The sequence below is a fragment of the Coturnix japonica genome, chromosome 3 (genome assembly GCF_054131305.1).
Source record: "Coturnix japonica strain WE chromosome 3, WE-NBRP24, whole genome shotgun sequence".
NCBI lineage: Eukaryota > Metazoa > Chordata > Aves > Galliformes > Phasianidae > Coturnix > Coturnix japonica.
Genome location: NC_140665.1, coordinates 52,037,011 through 52,054,762, shown reverse-complemented (window position 1 = coordinate 52,054,762; position 17,752 = coordinate 52,037,011). Strand labels below are relative to the sequence as shown.

At 39.0% G+C, this 17,752-nt stretch overlaps 1 protein-coding gene across 8 annotated transcripts in view; it reads left to right on the top strand.

Moving 5' to 3' along the window:
• Positions 1 to 17,752, top strand: part of ARFGEF3 (ARFGEF family member 3) — a 77,197-nt gene that overhangs the window by 52,816 nt on the left and 6,629 nt on the right. For 6 of the 8 annotated variants that reach the window (XM_015858409.3, XM_085541586.1, XM_085541587.1 and 3 more), the window contains 17 exons: positions 119 to 229; positions 1,195 to 1,345; positions 1,790 to 2,104; positions 3,147 to 3,280; positions 4,321 to 4,466; positions 4,979 to 5,158; positions 5,852 to 5,996; positions 6,851 to 6,973; positions 7,873 to 7,976; positions 8,367 to 8,511; positions 9,033 to 9,161; positions 9,702 to 9,878; positions 10,450 to 10,564; positions 11,150 to 11,252; positions 11,840 to 11,971; positions 13,295 to 13,425; positions 16,475 to 17,699. In XM_015858409.3, the coding sequence (XP_015713895.2) occupies positions 119 to 229; positions 1,195 to 1,345; positions 1,790 to 2,104; positions 3,147 to 3,280; positions 4,321 to 4,466; positions 4,979 to 5,158; positions 5,852 to 5,996; positions 6,851 to 6,973; positions 7,873 to 7,976; positions 8,367 to 8,511; positions 9,033 to 9,161; positions 9,702 to 9,878; positions 10,450 to 10,564; positions 11,150 to 11,252; positions 11,840 to 11,971; positions 13,295 to 13,425; positions 16,475 to 17,699 (3,566 nt within the window). Of the gene's footprint in view, positions 1 to 118; positions 230 to 1,194; positions 1,346 to 1,789; positions 2,105 to 3,146; positions 3,281 to 4,320; positions 4,467 to 4,978; positions 5,159 to 5,793; positions 5,997 to 6,850; positions 6,974 to 7,872; positions 7,977 to 8,366; positions 8,512 to 9,032; positions 9,162 to 9,701; positions 9,879 to 10,449; positions 10,565 to 11,149; positions 11,253 to 11,839; positions 11,972 to 13,294; positions 13,426 to 14,607; positions 15,340 to 16,474; positions 17,700 to 17,752 lie in introns of those variants that run through there. The other 2 variants (XM_085541589.1, XM_085541590.1) reach the window with 2 other exon arrangements.

Below are 17,752 nucleotides of genomic sequence, written 5' to 3'. Positions count from 1 at the left end.
ACTCACCTTACCTACAACATAAACTTATACATCCATTTTGTCTTGACTCAACCTGTCATTCAGATTGCATGGGTTTAGGGAGGAAAATCTAGTTAAGCATTCTGCTGTTCCTTTACAGGAGTTGCTGCTAACTGTGCATCTGCTCTCGCCCAAATGGCTGCTGCATCCTGTGTCCAAGAAGAGAAAGAGGAAAAAGAAATCCAAGAGCCCAGTGACACTATAGCTCAAGGTATCGTGTGATTAAATGATTTACCTTGTCTACATCAGCAGAGATGTAGCTGGAAGGTACTTTGCTATACACAAAACAGCAACAGGAGATGTCACCATTACTTTTTTATAGGCGTAGGGGAAATAAGCCTAGAGGCTTTAATAAATGTCTTGCTGTCATAGGTTCTTAACAATATGCCATGTTAAATGTAATTTATATGGAACTGAAGACACCTTAACAACAAGGTGATTTTTGTTGTGTGTTTTTTTTTTTTTAATGTGTACTTCCTAAGTTTTGTGTTACTCATACAATCAGGGGGCATCAGAAAAACAGTATTTTGTAGCTGTGTTGTGTGATAACATAAGCTGAACTTGCGTCCCTCTACGTGACTTGTCTTGAATCATGTTAAAGGAAGATGGAATGGTAATTGAAAAAAAAAAGTGGTATAACAGATAAAATGTTCTGCACCCCTGTGTGGAAATTCCACACCCAGTGAAAGTCAGTCAAGTCTTTGATGTTTGGTTGAAGATCAGGTAACATCTGATTTCTAATGACAAGAAACCCATAACAAAATATACAGTTGCACTGATCATCCTACTTGGCACTGGAATTTGGTGTTTCAGTAGAGAAAACAAGCCTGAGGTCTGAAGCTATCTTTTGACCTCTCAATTTAAATGAATTGAGTTGGCCAGGCAGCATAAAAGCAAAAAGGAGGCAGTGTGGCCAGAGGCAAACAGACCTGTTTTATGGAAGTTTGGAAAGTTTCAGAATTTGTGTCAATTCCTATACAGCTGGAAAAATTTTTGGGAGATTTTCATGAAAGAGAAGATCCAAATGCTTGTAGTTGAGATTAGGGTTAGTTTTGCCTGAATTCCAACTTCTTTTGTAGCTTTCAGGCTGGATACCTTTATCACCACCATATGCAGAAGCAAATGTTTGTTTGAAAGCTGGATAAAGCAATGTTCTTTTTGGTTTTTGTGCTGCAGTGAAACAGAAGGTGGAGCAGAAACTGGAGCAGATGGGGAAAGTGCAGGGAGTCTGCCTACACACTGCTCATGTTTTGTGTATGGATGCAGTCCTGAATGTGGGTCTGGAGATGGGAAGCCACAATCAAGACTGCTGGCCTCATGTGTTCAGGTACTTAACAGCTTTCCCGAAAGAAACTATTTACAACATCTTGCCACAAAGTCTGATACAAAGGACTTCATATATTCTGAGTGTCTTCTCTATAGCCAGTAATAGAGTGAATTAACTGTAGATATCTGTAAAAGAAAAATCACATCTTTCCACCTCAGTTTAGAGATAAAATCAATGCTTAGAAAATTCAGTGCTGCCAGAAGACTGTGTCCTGAAATCTAAATTGCCGTTCAGGTTCCTCAGCTAGGCTGTTTGCTATCTGCAGGTAGGGGAGGCCAAAAGGACGTAAGACACCAGCCTGTCTGTGATGTGTCTGAGAGTTCTACTTACACTATGCTTCTGACTTGAGTACAGACTCAAGCATTTCTTCAGTGAGTCCTCTGATTTAGGGACGCAAGTTCTGTTGTTCTGTGGCATTACTCCATCTTTTCCTTCTGTTCTCAGGGTGTGTGAGTACATCAGCACTCTGGAGCACACCCACTTCAGTGACGGAACCTCCCAGCCCTGCCTTACCATCACCCAGTCACAGCAGGCACCTGGAGGTCCACACTCAGACACTGAGCTGGGAGAGGCTCCTCAGGAACAGACCCCTGAGCAGGAGACCACCCTCAGCAGCAATCCTGTAATTCAGCCAGTATCCATCCAGGAACTTGTCAAGGAGAGCAGTAAGGGCAGAGCTTTTGATTTCCGTGGAGGCAGCCTGCTGTGTGGGACCAGTGCTGCCAAGGCTGTTCTCACACTCTCCACACAAGCTGACAGGTAAAAGCAGAAGAACTAGATTCTCTGTTCCTAAAACAAGACCAAAATGGACCTTTCTGTGATGCAGTGGGCCCTGATCTTTACATCTGTTATAGCCACTTGCTTCAGTTGAACTTCACAAGGGAGCTAAATGTCACAGCCAGCAGCTCTTAAAAGACTTGGTTTTCTCTAACATGGCTGCACTTGCTCTGCTTTTTGGAAGCGCTGGGCTGGGTATGTCTGAATCTGCCAATAAATCACATGCATCCTAGAAGTGGTAGTTTTATTGCTTGCAAGTAAATTAATCTATTGTGTTTGCTCATTAAAGCAGACAATAAAAAAAATAGGTGTTGTGTCTTGACAGGAAGGGACTGAGTCGCAAGACCAGTGTCAGTTGGAAAGCAGTTGCTACTATCAGAAAAACAGGAAGTTTTCCATGAAAGGCAGAATCAGGAAATCACGGCTGTGTTATCTTCTGACTGTACCATGTGAAATTTCTTTGTGGTTCTATGGAAACTTGCCTCTAACCTGTGCAAAATTTTGCTGCTTTAAGGGTACAGGTTTAACTCTTAAATCTTAAGGGCTCATCGCAGTTGAAAATAATGGCTTTGTTTATATGCCAACAAAGCAATTCAGATACAGCAGCTTTAGATCTAAGACTTAAATTGATTTCTTTCTCATGTTAAGGGGCTTTCCAGATGGAGCAAACTGCTATAGTCAGTGAAACTCTGATCATGTAAGTTGGGAGGGCTGAGCATATTAGTTTTTGTAATTATTGTTTATGGAATTAAGATTCAGTTAAGGGGCAGTAGCGATTCCTTGAAAAAAGTGCCTTTTTGTTGTAGTGCTGCATTTGTATCTTGGAAGGGTTCTGTCTGGTCCTACTGTGTTCTACTTCCCACCATCCAATTAATAATACTTCTGGATCAAAGTCTTCCTGTGTGTGTGTGTTGCCAGAGGCAATGCACAGCAGTTATGTACATGTAAAGGTTTTCCTCATACAAACATGTTTAAGTCTCCATATCATGAATTTTTCAGTTGATTTCTATTCTTTTATTCACAGGCTCTTTGAAGATGCTGCTGATAAGTTAAATTTGATGGCACTGGCAGGCTTCCTTTACCAGCTCAAGAAGGCTTCTCAGGCCCAGCTTTTCCATTCTGTCACAGATACAGTTGATTACTCCTTAGCAATGCCAGGTAGAAAAAAAACAAACAAAAAACACAGACTTATTTATCTCACTTACAACTGCACTGCTTGCAAGATTAGCTTTATGTCCTTATGGTTTAACTTTTTCCCCTTGAAATTTCCAGGGTATAAAGAAAACAATATTTATTCTAATAAGAATAGTACCACAAAGTCTTTGGAAAAGACGGAGAACTTTTTTTAGACAAGGACCACATCTACCCCTGTTGTGAGACGCTTCAGAGGACATTTGCTTAGAGCTGTTCATAAAATGAATGATAACAGATGTAGCACACAGTTGAAAAATGAAAAAATTGGCTGTGGGAGTTGTCTGCTTACTCTTCCCCAGAGAAGTGAAGTATATACCTTACAGTGCTAAACCTTAATAATGACATTAACGTTAAGATAGGTCAATTAATTGCATATATATATATATTTACATTGAAAGTGGCATACCTGTATTTTAAAATAGCATATTTCTAATGAGCCAATGAAGTGTATTTTCAAATGTTGTAAGAGGAAAGGAAGTTGAGTTGTTTTCAGTAGGAAGTAAAAGTGTTAGTGGCTATAAAACCCATGATCCTTTTCTTAAATCCTCTGCTTTGCACTTACCACAATTGTGTGGTAATAAGTACAAAGAAAAGCGAAATAATCTGCAGTCTATATTCTTTCCTGTAGATGTCACCAAAGGTTTTTACAACTGCTATTTTGGTTCTCAGTATCAATTGTTTACCTCCTTGCTTAACTTGTCTGTTCTTATCCATACTGGATATCATAATTGAATTATAATGCATTGTTTTCTGAGTCCTTATGTCTTAAAAACGTTCCCAAAAATCTTCACTCAAAGCAAAATGAAATGTTTTTATTGCATTGTTCATAAAGCTTGGGTCTATCTCCTGTTCTTTCACCTATGCAGGTATAAACTTTCCCACTGATTTCTTTCTGGCTGATTTTATTAGTTTCAAACCTGATTTATGTTTCTCTTTAGACATCCAGAGATGGAGGAGTGGTTATTTGTTTACTCTTCTGTTTATTTTGTTTTACTCCCTTGTAGGAGAAGTAAAATCCACCCAGGACAGGAGAAGCGCGCTTCACTTGTTCCGACTCGGTGATGCCATGCTCAGAATTGTGAGGAGTAAATCCCGCCCACTGCTCCACCTTATGCGCTGCTGGAGCCTGGTGGCACCTCACCTGGTGGAGGTAGGATTGGGGAGAAAATGGGAATGTGTGCATGGGATGGCAAAGCTGAAACAACTGAAGAAGTCTTAATGGTCTTGAAAGGTGTGACAGCCCTTAACTTTCGTCCTGTTTGGTCTGTTCTCTTCATTTTTAAGTTCCATAAATGGCCTAATATAAGTGTGATCAAATGCCATTTCTTATCAAATATGACATATATATGTAAAAACTTTTAAAAGGGAAAAACGGTCACCTGGTAGCAACAAAATCTAGTAGTTTACATGAGATCTGTTCTATGGGGTTTATTGTTTAATTTATTTTTCAGTGTCTGCTCCTTCAATTTTCATCAAATCTTTAGGCATCTGTGAGACCCCTAGCAGCTCATCGTCTCAGTCACCCAATTCCATAGCAGTACTTTCCCATTTTCTTTGCAATGGGCTTCCCAGTTACAGTCATGATGATGCTCTCATTAGGGTTCAGCATCATGAAGTGCTTTCGTGTTCAGGCAAAGTCTTATATTCTTCCTCTCCCTGCAGGCTGCCTGTCACAAGGAGAGACACGTATCTCGGAAAGCTGTCTCCTTCATCCATGACATCCTTACCGAAGTGCTGGCGGACTGGAATGAGCCTTCTCATTTTCACTTTAATGAGTCACTTTTCCGCCCCTTTGAGCGTATCATGCAGCTAGAGCTATGTGATGAGGATGTGCAAGACCAGGCAAGTCAGCCCTGATTAGGGTGTGTGTGTCTGACCTACCATGCCCGTAAGAAGGATGGTCACCAGAGTGCACTTAGTCCACTTGAATATTTCCCAAACACCCTTCAAATGGTGTTCTTCAATTATCTTCAGGAATTCGGGAGGGCCTGGCCTACCTAAATCAGCTTTATGATAGCATGCAGATATCTTTATGTGCTTCAAAAGAACCTTGACACGTTGCTGTCCAGTTTAGCTTACTGTAAAGCAGTTACGAAATGGTATGTGTGTGGCCCTGTTCTTCGGTCAGGTCTTCCCTCAGACACAGACCCAAATGTGATTTTTGAACCTACCAAATTATTGTTTTATTTCCCAAGATTCTAGTACACCAGGTATTAGAACAGTACCTTTAGAGAATAATTTTGTACGGTACAGAAGCACTGTGTTTTCAGAACTCTGCCTCTGTCCACATACCTGTTCATTGCTTAGGCTTGTTCTTTAGCAGAAGTGATTAAAGTGATTTAATTCAATTATCTTACCAAAAAAAAAAAAAAAAAGAAAAAAAAAGAAAAAAAAAGAAAAAAAAAGTCTAGATTTTGAAATCCAGACAAAAAAGTATATCTAGAAATGTGTTTAAACCTTCCTCATTCCTTCTGCAGGTCCAGCTTTGTATCAGTTCTGGTTTTATTCTTTGAGCCTTTCCTACACTGTTTGCAGGTGGTCACCTCCATAGGAGAGCTGGTGGAAATGTGTTCTACCCAGATCCAGTCAGGATGGAGACCCCTGTTCAGTGCCCTGGAAACAGTTCACAGTGGCAATAAGTCAGAGGTTAAAGAGTACCTTGTAGGAGAATACTCTATGGGTAAGGTCTTAAGCACTGACTGTTTTGTGTGTGCTTTTGTTTCCCAATCTAATACCTTGAGGCCCCAAGAAATAACTCAAGACATTTTAAATGCCTGACCTGAATAGATGCTCTGAAACAGTATCACTCACAATGGCACTGTAATACTCTAGGACTGTACTGAAGTATCTGATTTATTAGGTTGGGAGTGAAAGTCCAGGCAGGTACTTGTCCAAGCACTGAAACAGAGGGATTGTAATTATTGTTACAAATCATGTTTATTTTTACAATTGATCCCACCTGTCTCTGTAATGATTGCTAGTACGGAAGCTGAGTAGAAAGGACAAATAATAAATTTTACAAGTTATTCATGAGGGATATGGTTTGCCTCCTGAATTTTGTCATTCAGATCTGTTATGATCAGTGGCAAAATGCAAGTGAATACAGCTTTTGAAGGCTGATTAACTACTTAGGGAAAACAAAGCTTTTTTGTCACTGTATCAGAAGAGTCAGAATAGTTTTCAGTCTGACTGATGTGTTGTCTTGACAGTTAGGACTAAGCTGACACCAAACAAAAGTGTTTATTCAACTGAGTTTGAGTGCATGTACCTGCTCTTACCATTTGGGCACTGGTAAGCTGGTATTTTTAATAGATATTATGAAGAAAGGAGTCAGCATTACTTTCAGTGTAGGGATACACAAGTTGGCTTGGGAGCAAAAGAGGAGAAAGCATGTTAGTTTTTTTTCTTCTGGAGCATTTCTGTCTCTGCCCAGAACTGAACTGATCCTACAGATTCAGTTAAATTGTTGAGAAACTGTTAGAAATTCATCTTTATGGGGCATGGGGAAAAGTCCTCATCTTGTTATTTCCACAGGGAAACGCCAGGCCCCAGTGTTTGATGTCTTTGAAGCATTTCTAAACACAGACAGCATCCAGGTCTTTGCCAATGCCGCCACCAGTTATATTATGTGCCTTATGAAGTTTGTGAAAGGACTGGGTAAATACTTTCATTTTCCTTGTATTTTGTTAACCTATGTTATGTCAAACTTGATTCTGCCAAAAATGAGAATCCTGCTTTGTAATACAGAGTATAGTAGGGAAAAGAGATGCAAGAATTAAGTCCAAAATGCTTTTAAGAAACAAAAAAACATGGCAATGCTGAAAACATGCCGAAATTTGATTGAGATCGTGTGCGTTAATTTTTCTGTTGTGTTGCTGAGGACAGCAGAGACTGGATGTGTCAAGTCACAGTGTAATCATTGGGTTTCACCAAACTTCAGAATAGAGGAGAGCACTGCTGGGTCATTCTACTCACAAGTTCCTTTGCTTGCCTTGATTGTTGCAGTTTAACACTTTTCATCAAACTGTGAAATTGGTGTATTCTTCCCACATGTGAATTGCAAAATTTCTAGTAAGCAGTGAAGTTTCTTTTTTTTCCTTTACTTATATGAGTACAACTTAGGCCAAAGAATCCACAGAAGTATTAAGGTTTTTAAGTACCTAACTGCAATTATTCCTTTCCTATTAAGTTATTTCAACATTTATATCAACAGGGGGCAGAATTCAGCTCGTAATGACAGACTGAAGCTGTAATTATTATTACGAAAGCAGAACAAACTTGCTTGTCCAGTACAAGCAAGGAGAACTTGCATCCCTTCTGTAGATATGCTGTCATATTTCTTTAAGTTTCTTACTTTCGTGAGATAAGTTTCTCCCACTTGTGGTTACACATCAAAAAGCGAGACATGGGAATCATTCAGTTGTCATCTAATAAGATCAGACAAAGGATGATTTCTGCATTCTGTTCAGGCACTGGAATACAGCTGCATGAAAAACAAAAACTAATCCTGTTTGTTTCTCTTCTGTCCCTCCCAATGCTGCCTTTCCCATCCTTAGGGGAAGTAGATTGTAAGGAGATGGGTGACTGTGTGCCAGGATCAGGATCAGCATCTACAGACTTGTGCCTTCCCGCGCTTGATTACCTCAGGAGATGTTCTCAGGTATAGTGATCAATCTTGCACAGGTACTAACATGGCCTAGGAGACAGTCCTGACCTCAGGACTTTGCATCGCTGGTTGGGTAATGTGCATGAATGCAATAGAATTTGCTACAGGGCTGCTGGTAAGAGGCTGCACTGCCAGATAGAGATTGGCAAGCTGAAGGATCTTCTTGTGTTCTGAGCCAGCTAACAGCAGGAAAACTGAGGTGGTAACACACTCAGAACTGAATGGTATGTGGGGGAAAAAACATTCAAAACCTAACAGTAGCACATCTGGAATGACATAAATTCTTACTTGAACAGTTACTGTAAAACAGAGCTCAAAGTAGTAACACTTCTCTTACGTATTTTTTTCTCTTTCATTTTATTTATTTATTTATTCATTTTTTAGTTGCTAGCCAAAATCTACAAAATGCCCTTGAAACCCATTTTCCTCAGTGGCCGGCTGGTTAATATACCCCGGAGAGTGCAGGAGCAGTCAGCCAGCAGTGAGGATGGGATTGAGTGCATCCTTTCTGACTTTGATGACGACACCGGTAAGTGCACTGAAAGCAGGAAATGTAAGATTAATCAATTGTTTCTGTTATATGTCACTGTAAAATTTTGCCAGCTACTAAAAGCAAAAAGGAGGGGAAATCTTCATAGAGTTTATTGTGTCTGTTGTCTGTATACACACACAGCTTAGAGTTCTCCAAAAAAGTGGTCAGGAACTGAAACAAGCTGTCCACGGAGGTGGTTGAATCACCATTCCTAGAGGTGTTTAAGAAACATTTAGATGCTGTACTAAAGAACGTGGTTTGGTGGGCAAGTATATTGATGGTAGGTGGATGGTTGGTTTGGATGATCTTGGAGGTGTTATCCAACCTTGGTGATTCTGTGATTCTATGAAAAGTCAGTTCCAAGATCTTGCAGAACTTTTTAGCCTACTTTGCCTTAGGGTGGTGTAATGTATTTTCATTGTGTCTTTCTTAGTTTCCATTGCTTTCTGAGGACGTGTTCCACCTGTGGTCAGTGCAGTATCACACTGCTTTTTTAAACTTTGTTTCCTTACTTGTAGGCCTTATCAATGTCTGGATTATTCTGCTGGAAGAATTAACAACTGCCATATCCAACTGTCCCCGCCAGCACCAACCTCCAACTCTAGATCTGCTCTTTGAATTGCTGCGGGATGTTGCCAAGACACCTGGTAATTACAGGATAAACTGTGAGCTACTGGAGCCCTGGCCTGTCCCTCCTAGAATCCTAACACGTCTATAAACTGTAATACTCTTCATGCTAGAGCTGCACAGACGTGCTCAAATACAATGGAGTTTTCTCAGAATGGGATTTGTGGTTCCAGTTAGTTAGCCTGTTGTTCTATGGTGACAGAAGGCACGTTGTAGAAGTATGCTGAAGTCCTGCATGCACAAATAAAGAGGTGCGGTATTCTGGCAGTGTCCTGGCTAGAGAAAACATTTGATTGAACTGATGAAGTTATACAGTCCTGTAGACCTCCTGAACAGCACAGGAGATTTACAGTATAGTAAACATTCATGTACTCAGAAGTAAAACTAAACTCACACTGAAATCTACAACTGCACCTCTCTCTTAACCTATAAAAAAGAATTTCAGAACCTGCCTTCTCTAGAATCCCCTCTGGCCTCAAGCTTGGAATGAATTAAGAAATGTATTTTAAATGTAGGCTGTGTAAGCAAAAATATACAACCATCACTGTGTTTATTTTAAGGCCCAGGATTTGGCATTTATGCAGTTGTACATCTTCTGCTTCCTACGATGTCCCTTTGGCTCCATCGCAGCCATGGTGACCATTCCTATTGGGACGTGGCATCTGCTAATTTCAAGCATGCCATTGGCCTTTCTTGTGAACTTGTAGTGGAGCACATTCAAAACTTCATACATTCAGGTATGTCCTAACACTATCGAATCTCCTGACAGTTGTTTGATGGCATGTTACTGAATAGCTACCTTGGGAGGTGGTTTCTTTGCTTTTTGGTTGCTCAAGTGCAAAACAACACAGGGAGGGTTAAGAATTTCTGTTTGTTTTCTTTCCTAATAAGAAATAGAAAAAAATACGACTTGAAAGAGACTTGTGGGGGTTATTTAGTCCATGCTGTTGCTCAGACAAGGGCTAACTTCAAATTAAGTAAGTCATCACAGTGTTTATTACACTTTCCAAAAGAAGACAACGGGACTTTGATCTTAAGGAACTATAACATTCAGAAACAGAAGCTAACAGAATTTCTCTAGTACAACTGAAGTCTAGATATTTTAAATTGTTAACCTCAAAAGGACTGTTCTCATTTCAATAGGGTGGGATGCATGTTTCAAAACTGAACTCTACTGCTATCTACCTGCATAAAAAGAACCGTTTTTGCAAAGTCTCTGAATTGCAGTAAGCGTAGCAAGACTGTCTTTAACTACAATGCAAATGTAATGACGCTAAAGAAAAACCAGTCTGTGTCTTCTCCTCACAGATATCGGTTATGAAAATATGATCAATACTATGCTAAAAGATCTTTTCAAGTTGCTGGTCGCCTGTGTAGCAGAACCAACAGAAATTATTTCCAGAGTTGGCTGCTCTTGTATCAGGTAACAATCTCTTTCTACTATGTTAGCATATTCAAAATAAAAGATGTCTTTGAAGTACTTGTGGACAGATTAAGCTGGCTGGCATCTCGGAAGAAAAGTGCCATATATCTCTAGTGTAGGCTTATCAGCCTTTTTCTTTTTTCTAAGTGTTTTCTGTCTGCTTCAGAACCTGTAGTTTTAGACACTGCTATGTGTGTCATTCCTGTAGAAAATACTTGTACAATATATATATACAGTTATTAATCCTTAGGAAAGATAATTAAGGGGTTTTCTGTGGGAATTTGAGCATAGTGGATATCTTTACAGTCTTCAGTTTATTGCAGTCATGGTCAAAATAAACTCTCCATTATATACTTATAGATCATATGGTTTTTCTTTGGGAGAGGTGATTGTTTAAGGAGGAAGGCAAATGCAGTCAGAAATTCAGTGTTATATATATTTAAAAAAAAAAAGGGTCAGGATAACAGGTATTAATTCTTAGGATTCTAAATATCATTAGCTGGTTACTAAATGGACCTTTTCTTTAGTTTTCAACCTTCTCCCATTATTTCTTACTGTAACGTTTTCCTGTGTCCCTACTTTTAGGTATGTATTAGTGACAGCAGGACCTGTTTTTACTGAAGAGATGTGGAGGCTCGCATGTTGTGCCTTGCAGGATGCATTCTCTGCCACTCTGGAGCCAGTAAAGGTAAACTGCCTTTTTGCTGACAGTCAAAACTAATTATAGGCACTAACTTTTGACAAGTTGTCTCTCTCACACTCACATACACACACATGGTTTTGGATACAGAGTCTGGAAAATAAGATTGTTGTAGTTTTTGTTGTTTATTAATTTAATCACAACGAAAGGCATTGGATCAACAACAGAGACTGAAATCTTTTTTTAAAGTATTTTAGAGACAACAGCGGTTACTAACTTTAAATTGCCCCACCAGTGAGAAAGATGATCCTTACCTTTTCTTCCATTTCTTCTCACTTGGTTAAAAGTAGACAGAAGACAAAGCTGCTTACTTGATCATGCTGCTGCATGCTCCATATAGATTGTTTTTCAACTTACCACCACATGACAGAAAGTTTCCTTTAATTCACCAGTATATAAGTTGCTGTAATGCATTTGCATCAAATACACTGAGTACTGAATAGCAGGTGGTTCATTGAAAGTACTGGGAGAGATCCCTCCCTCTATGAATTTTGTATTGCACATGAACAGGTTCAACATTTCTACAACCACTGATTTAACACACAGTGAAAGTCTGATGTTGTGTTTCTCTATAGAACCTATTGGGCTATTTCCACAGTGGTTCTGAAAGCTTTAGTGGAGACGCCTGTGAAGTGAAGGTGGCAGCCCCCTCCCTCTCGCCGAGTGCTGAGGCTGAATATTGGAGAATCAGAGCAATGGCACAACAGGTACAGACTGATATTTCAGGGAAAGGTGGAGAAGGCTTTAAACTTGGGGCTTTTCTTTCAGTACATTTTTAGCACAGCAAATCGAATGAGACTTCCTCATCACTAGGTTATCATTTATCTAACAGTAATAGTGAGAAAAAGTAATGAAGACTAGAAACAAATACATTAGGACTTACCCTGTAAGTGGGCATTAGGGGAAATGCTTGGCATTTGATCAGGACTACAAGCCTGTTGTGTAGTATAGCTTTAAAAAAGGCAATTCTAGCATAAATAAGTGGAAACATTTCTGCCAGAGAAAGGGAAATAGAATATGAATGAATACTCATCTAGAACATCGTGTGCATTTCTGACTATTTTGTTAAAGAGCGATAAATTCAAACGGCAAGAAAAATCAATTAGAACAGAGACTGTGATATTACACTGCAATAACTGGGTTTATTCAACTCCTCAAATCAGAGCTTGAAGAGGACTATACTTTTTTTGTGCATTTATGAGCACACGAGTATAGATTGAAGAGAAGGTTATTGAGAATTAGAAGATAGTGATGATTTTTAAATCATTAGTTCAGTGTCAACATTAAATCCTAATTGACAAAGAAGTCTGTGAGAAAACCTTCTCAGGGTTTTTCTATCTACAGTGAATGTTGTTCATTTTGAGAAAGTGTTTGTATGAAACAAGTTCCTTGAATATACAGCAAACTGGACTTAATGACCTGCAGTCATTATTTGGCAGTTTCTGCATGGGTAAGCAGCTGGATTAAAAGAGCCGACAGATGTTTGGTGTCAATTTCTGACTTAATCATATCCTGATGCAGCTTGAAAATTTGAGATGCCTCAGATGTTCAGGATTTGTGATCACAAACAACATAGCAGGGAAAGATTTTATTTTGAATAGAAAGTGTGTTTTAAAACTAAATCTCTAGGGAGGCAAAGCTCATAAAGTAGGAAATTGAGCAGTTAGGCCTCTCTAGGAGACACCCCTGAGAGGCATTTGCCTGATTTGACACATCCACTAAACTATGAAACAAAGCTACAGCAACTGAGAGTTGTTTCCCTGCTCCTCTCCCAAGAAAGTACAAATTAGGGGTCCAGTGTCTCCTTGCAGCTGAAAACCATCCTTCCAATAAGAAACCTTTCTAGGAGGAATGGGCTGTGTAAGCAGGTCTTTGCTATACATGGTACTTATAGGTAGTAGCTTCCTATCATCACTGTAAAATAAGTTGTCATAGATCTTTCACAATTCACGAAATTCTGCTGTCAGGCCCTCCATGGATCCACTGCACATGACAAACCTAATTGTTTTATGTAATTTGTCATTTTCTAGGTCTTCATGCTGGAGACTCAGTGCTCCCCAAAGACCCCTAGCAACAAGGAAGGGTTCGAACATGCCCAGTCATGTGTGCTCGTCATTGACCTGCCACCAGATAAGAAACCAAATGGGCATACCCAGAGAAGGTAAAAAAATTATCTATCTTCTCAGGAAAACACTATTATATTAAAAGTAAGGTAAAATTATTGTCAGGTTGGTGGAGATAGGAACAGAGGCTGTGCCTCTCTACAAGTCTCCTTTAAAAAACTTCTAATAGATAGTAAGAGTTGGTAGGTTACAAGTACCTAAAGGAGGTCATGCAAATCTTTAAAGGAAAGGAAAGTAAGTAGATGAAACTAGGAAAAGAATTCTCATAGGAAATAAATATTAGGAAAACCTTTGTCATATTGAGATTCTTTTTTTAAAGGAGTAAAAATACCAGCTTGAAGAAAGCTTTCAAGGTGCTGTTATATTTGTAGGGATACCTAGCAGAAGAAATAATTTCTGCTACACTTACTGGTCTTTTAAATTCAGTATTATTGGATGAAGAAGGTTGAAGAAGGCTAATGGGTAATCTGGAGCAGTTTAAAGAGGCTACATGAAAATCTGCAAAGCTGTCAGCATATGAGTCAAGGGAATTTCTGTTTTTGCTTGGCACTTTTTATTTTTAAAGAAAACCTTTTATATTTTACCACCTCAGAAAACTACATGTCTGCATGACTTTTAGTCTTATCCTGCAAAAGGAAATGTCTTTTTGCTTGCACTTGGTTGTTTGAACAAACGTGATAGTATCACAGGGCCAAGAATTAGTGCTGCATTCAGGGTTTGTATTTGTATTGCAAGGTATTTAGTACATGACATAAAATAGTCTTATACCAGATAGCAAACCTGGAACACTTCAGGCATTCTTATTCAAAACTGAATGACTCATTCAAAACTAAACTATTGCATGTAACCAGGAGTCAGAATATGACGGCCCTTCCAGGGATGGTCAGGCAGAAAGACCACACAACCAAGAAGTTAGTCTTTAAACAAATAAAGCTTGCAATTAATACAAACTCTGAATGATCTCATACTGCTTTGTCTAACAACTGCAAAAAGCATATTCCCTGATGGGGAAATATTACCCCAGCAATACTCATTTTTCACCAAATCAGGGCTGAAAAGTGGACAGCATGTCACTGCTTTTCATATTACTTGCTAGCAGCATAGTAATATGCTAGTCTTGCATGCTAGTAACTATGGCCTTTGAAGTTTTACTTTAACCTTAGTGGAGTTTTCTCTTCTCCCTTTTGATTTGTTTCCCTGGTGCTGCATCCGTTTCACAGGAAGCTGGGGTAAGGGAGCTCTTCTTCTTCCTAAAAGTAATGATACACTTCAGGTCCAAACTTCAGTCAGAATAAGAAAATAGTGTCCGTAGCCATCTTTGGCATCATGTTTTCACCTATAGTTCTGTTCTAGTTTTGGGGGGTTTTTTGTTTTTGTTTTTTGTTGTTTTTTAAAATTGAGTAGTACTTTAAAATTGGCCTTGTAAATTGCCTTAATAGCTACTATAAAGAAAGCAGATCTCGTTCATACTGCTTCTGCTTTTGGAATGGGGTTAGTCTCTTGAAATCAAGTACACTTTTAACTCTATTATATGTGCTTTTAAGAGCTTTTCTGAGTCAGAACCTCTAATGATTCTTACAGCAGAAAGCTACTTCCCCACAAGGAGCTCCAATGTATGTATTAATAATCAAGATTGTAACACTGTCAGATAATAAGACTTAATTTTAACCACCATATCAGCACTGACAGCTACAGCTATATTAAGTAAGCGAGCTGACATAGATAAGCTAACCGTTGAAGCACTGTTCTTTCTCACCTATAGCTTCTGTATATGTCAGGCCCTCAAAAGTCTCAGAACTGTCTTTTTTAGTTATTGTTTTTTTCTTTCCTTTTTAAATAAGGACCATTTGTTTGGCTTTACAAATCAATTAACACAAGACCTCTAAAATTCTTTTTCCTTAAATTGAGCATATTATGTTACATGACAGTTTACTTCAAACGTTGACCTAAAACTTCAGTATTGCAAGCGAAGTGAAAAGTCTTTTCCTCAGCTTGTAATAATGCTTCCTAAACTGTGATCCCTCATAGTTCCCTAATTTGAAACAAGTATGTATCACGCATCAACTCTATTTAAAATACCACAGCTTTAATCTGATGCAGACTTGTTTACAATTACTAACTTACTTAAGATGGGCTTCACAGTTTATAATTTTTAATCTGCAAGATGCCAATGTCTTGTTTTAACTATAATCCACCCCTTCTTCATAACCTCCCTGCCTGTAAGCCTGCCGATATTATTTATTAGTGAATTACCTGAAAACTTCAAATGTGCAAATAAAATATCAGTGAGATCTAGAACAGAGAATTTGCCCAGTATTACATATAAGAAACAGGGCTAGGACCTCAGTATTCAAGTTGAAGTCTCAGGAGCAAATATTCATAAGGACTTTAAGCTTCTTTGCATGTTTCATTGCACTGCTGATGATTTTGAAGATTATTTTTTTTATTGGTTGGTTCTCTCTGCATTTTATTTTTAAGATATACCACTGGCATTATTGGAAATGGAGAGCAAATGGCAAACCAGCTTAAGTCTCAACTTGTCGTGGCAAAGTTGAAGTTTGCTGAAATGCCAGTGAAGGAGTTTTAAGAATGATTCTTAGCTTTGAGTTCAGTAACAGCAAAAATAGAAAATGTACTTGTCCAAGGGTAAAAGTGCTACATAATTTATATGTTAACAAATTCCTTAATTATAGCAGTCTGAAAATACTGAGTACCTGTAGCTATAGTATTATATATATATATAATTTATATATAATATATATTTCACCTAATATATATTATATATTTTACTTATTTTATATATATATAGTAGAGCTTTTTTTTAATACTGCCTCTACAAAGTTCCATTAATGCTCTTGCTGTGGTCAGTTATTTTATTTAACTCATGAAAGCATCTTCTAGGAAGGCTGAAAGACTGTTCTAGATAAGTTCACCTTTGTTCAGTTCTTTGTAACAAGGCTCTAAAACTTTGGCCTTTTACACCATCCTTCATGTTAGATTCTAAAGTATGAAATGCTCCCATGCTTCTAGTAAAAATATAACATACAATTATATATTTGTTTTCCTTCCTATACTTGGTTTACCAAGTATTCCTTTCAGGACAATAGTGGTGAGCTTGCTGTCACACCAAGTACTGCTCCAGAATTTATATGACATCTTACTGGAAGAATTTGTCAAAGGCCCTTCTAACTTAGAGGAGAAAATGACAATACAAGTACCAGAAAACAAGTTGGCTGGTTTTCTCAGGTACATCTCCATGCAAAACTTGGCTGTCATCTTTGACTTACTGCTGGACTCCTATAGAACAGCCAGAGAGTTTGACACCAGGCCTGGGTTGAAGTGCTTACTAAAAAAAGTGTCTGGCATTAGTGGAGCTGCCAACTTGTATCGCCAGTCAGCAATGAGTTTCAATATTTACTTCCATGCTTTGATTTGTGCTATCCTGACAAACCAGGAGAACATCACTGCAGAGCAAGTGAAGAGGATCCTCTTTGAGGACGATGAGAGAAGCACTGACTCATCACAGCAGTGCTCTTCAGAAGATGAAGACATTTTTGAAGAAACTGCCCAGGTCAGTCCCCCTCGGGGAAAAGAGAAGAGACAGTGGAGGGCTCGAATACCATCTCTGAGTGTACAGCCTGTCAGCAATGCAGACTGGGGATGGCTGATCAAGCGGCTTCATAAGCTCTGCATGGAACTGTGCAATAACTATATCCAGATGCACCTAGACCTGGAGAATAACATAGAGGAGCCTCCAGCATTCAAAGGAGACCCATTCTTCATTTTACCATCCTTTCATTCAGAAACCTCCACCCCATCAACTGGAGGGCAGTCTGGGAAGGACACTCCATCAGAAGATGACCGGAGTCAAACAAGGGACCAACTGGGAGACAGCCTAACACCACGAAGTGGAGAAATGCTGCTACTGCCCCCACTCTCAAGTCCTAAACCAGAGAAAAAAGAACAAACCAGGAAAAAAGAATGGTGGGAGAGTGCTGGCAACAAGATCTACACCATAGCCGCTGACAAAACCATCTCTAAATTCATGACCGAATACAAAAAAAGAAAGCAGCAGCAGTCTGTGACATCCTTCACCAAAGAGATAAAAGTGGAAAAGAAAGGGGAGCTTCTGGGCTCCAGAGGGCAGGACTCACCCATACTCCAGAGGCCACAACATCTTATAGACCAAGGTCAAATGAGGCATTCATTCAGTGCTGGCCCAGAGATCCTGAGACAAGAGAAGAGACCACGCTCAGGATCCACAGTCAGCTCCTTGAATATATCTGTTAGAGATGCAGAAGCCCAGATACAGGTAGGACACTTAAAGAATGCTAATAATGGAAATAATTTAAAACGTGCCTATAG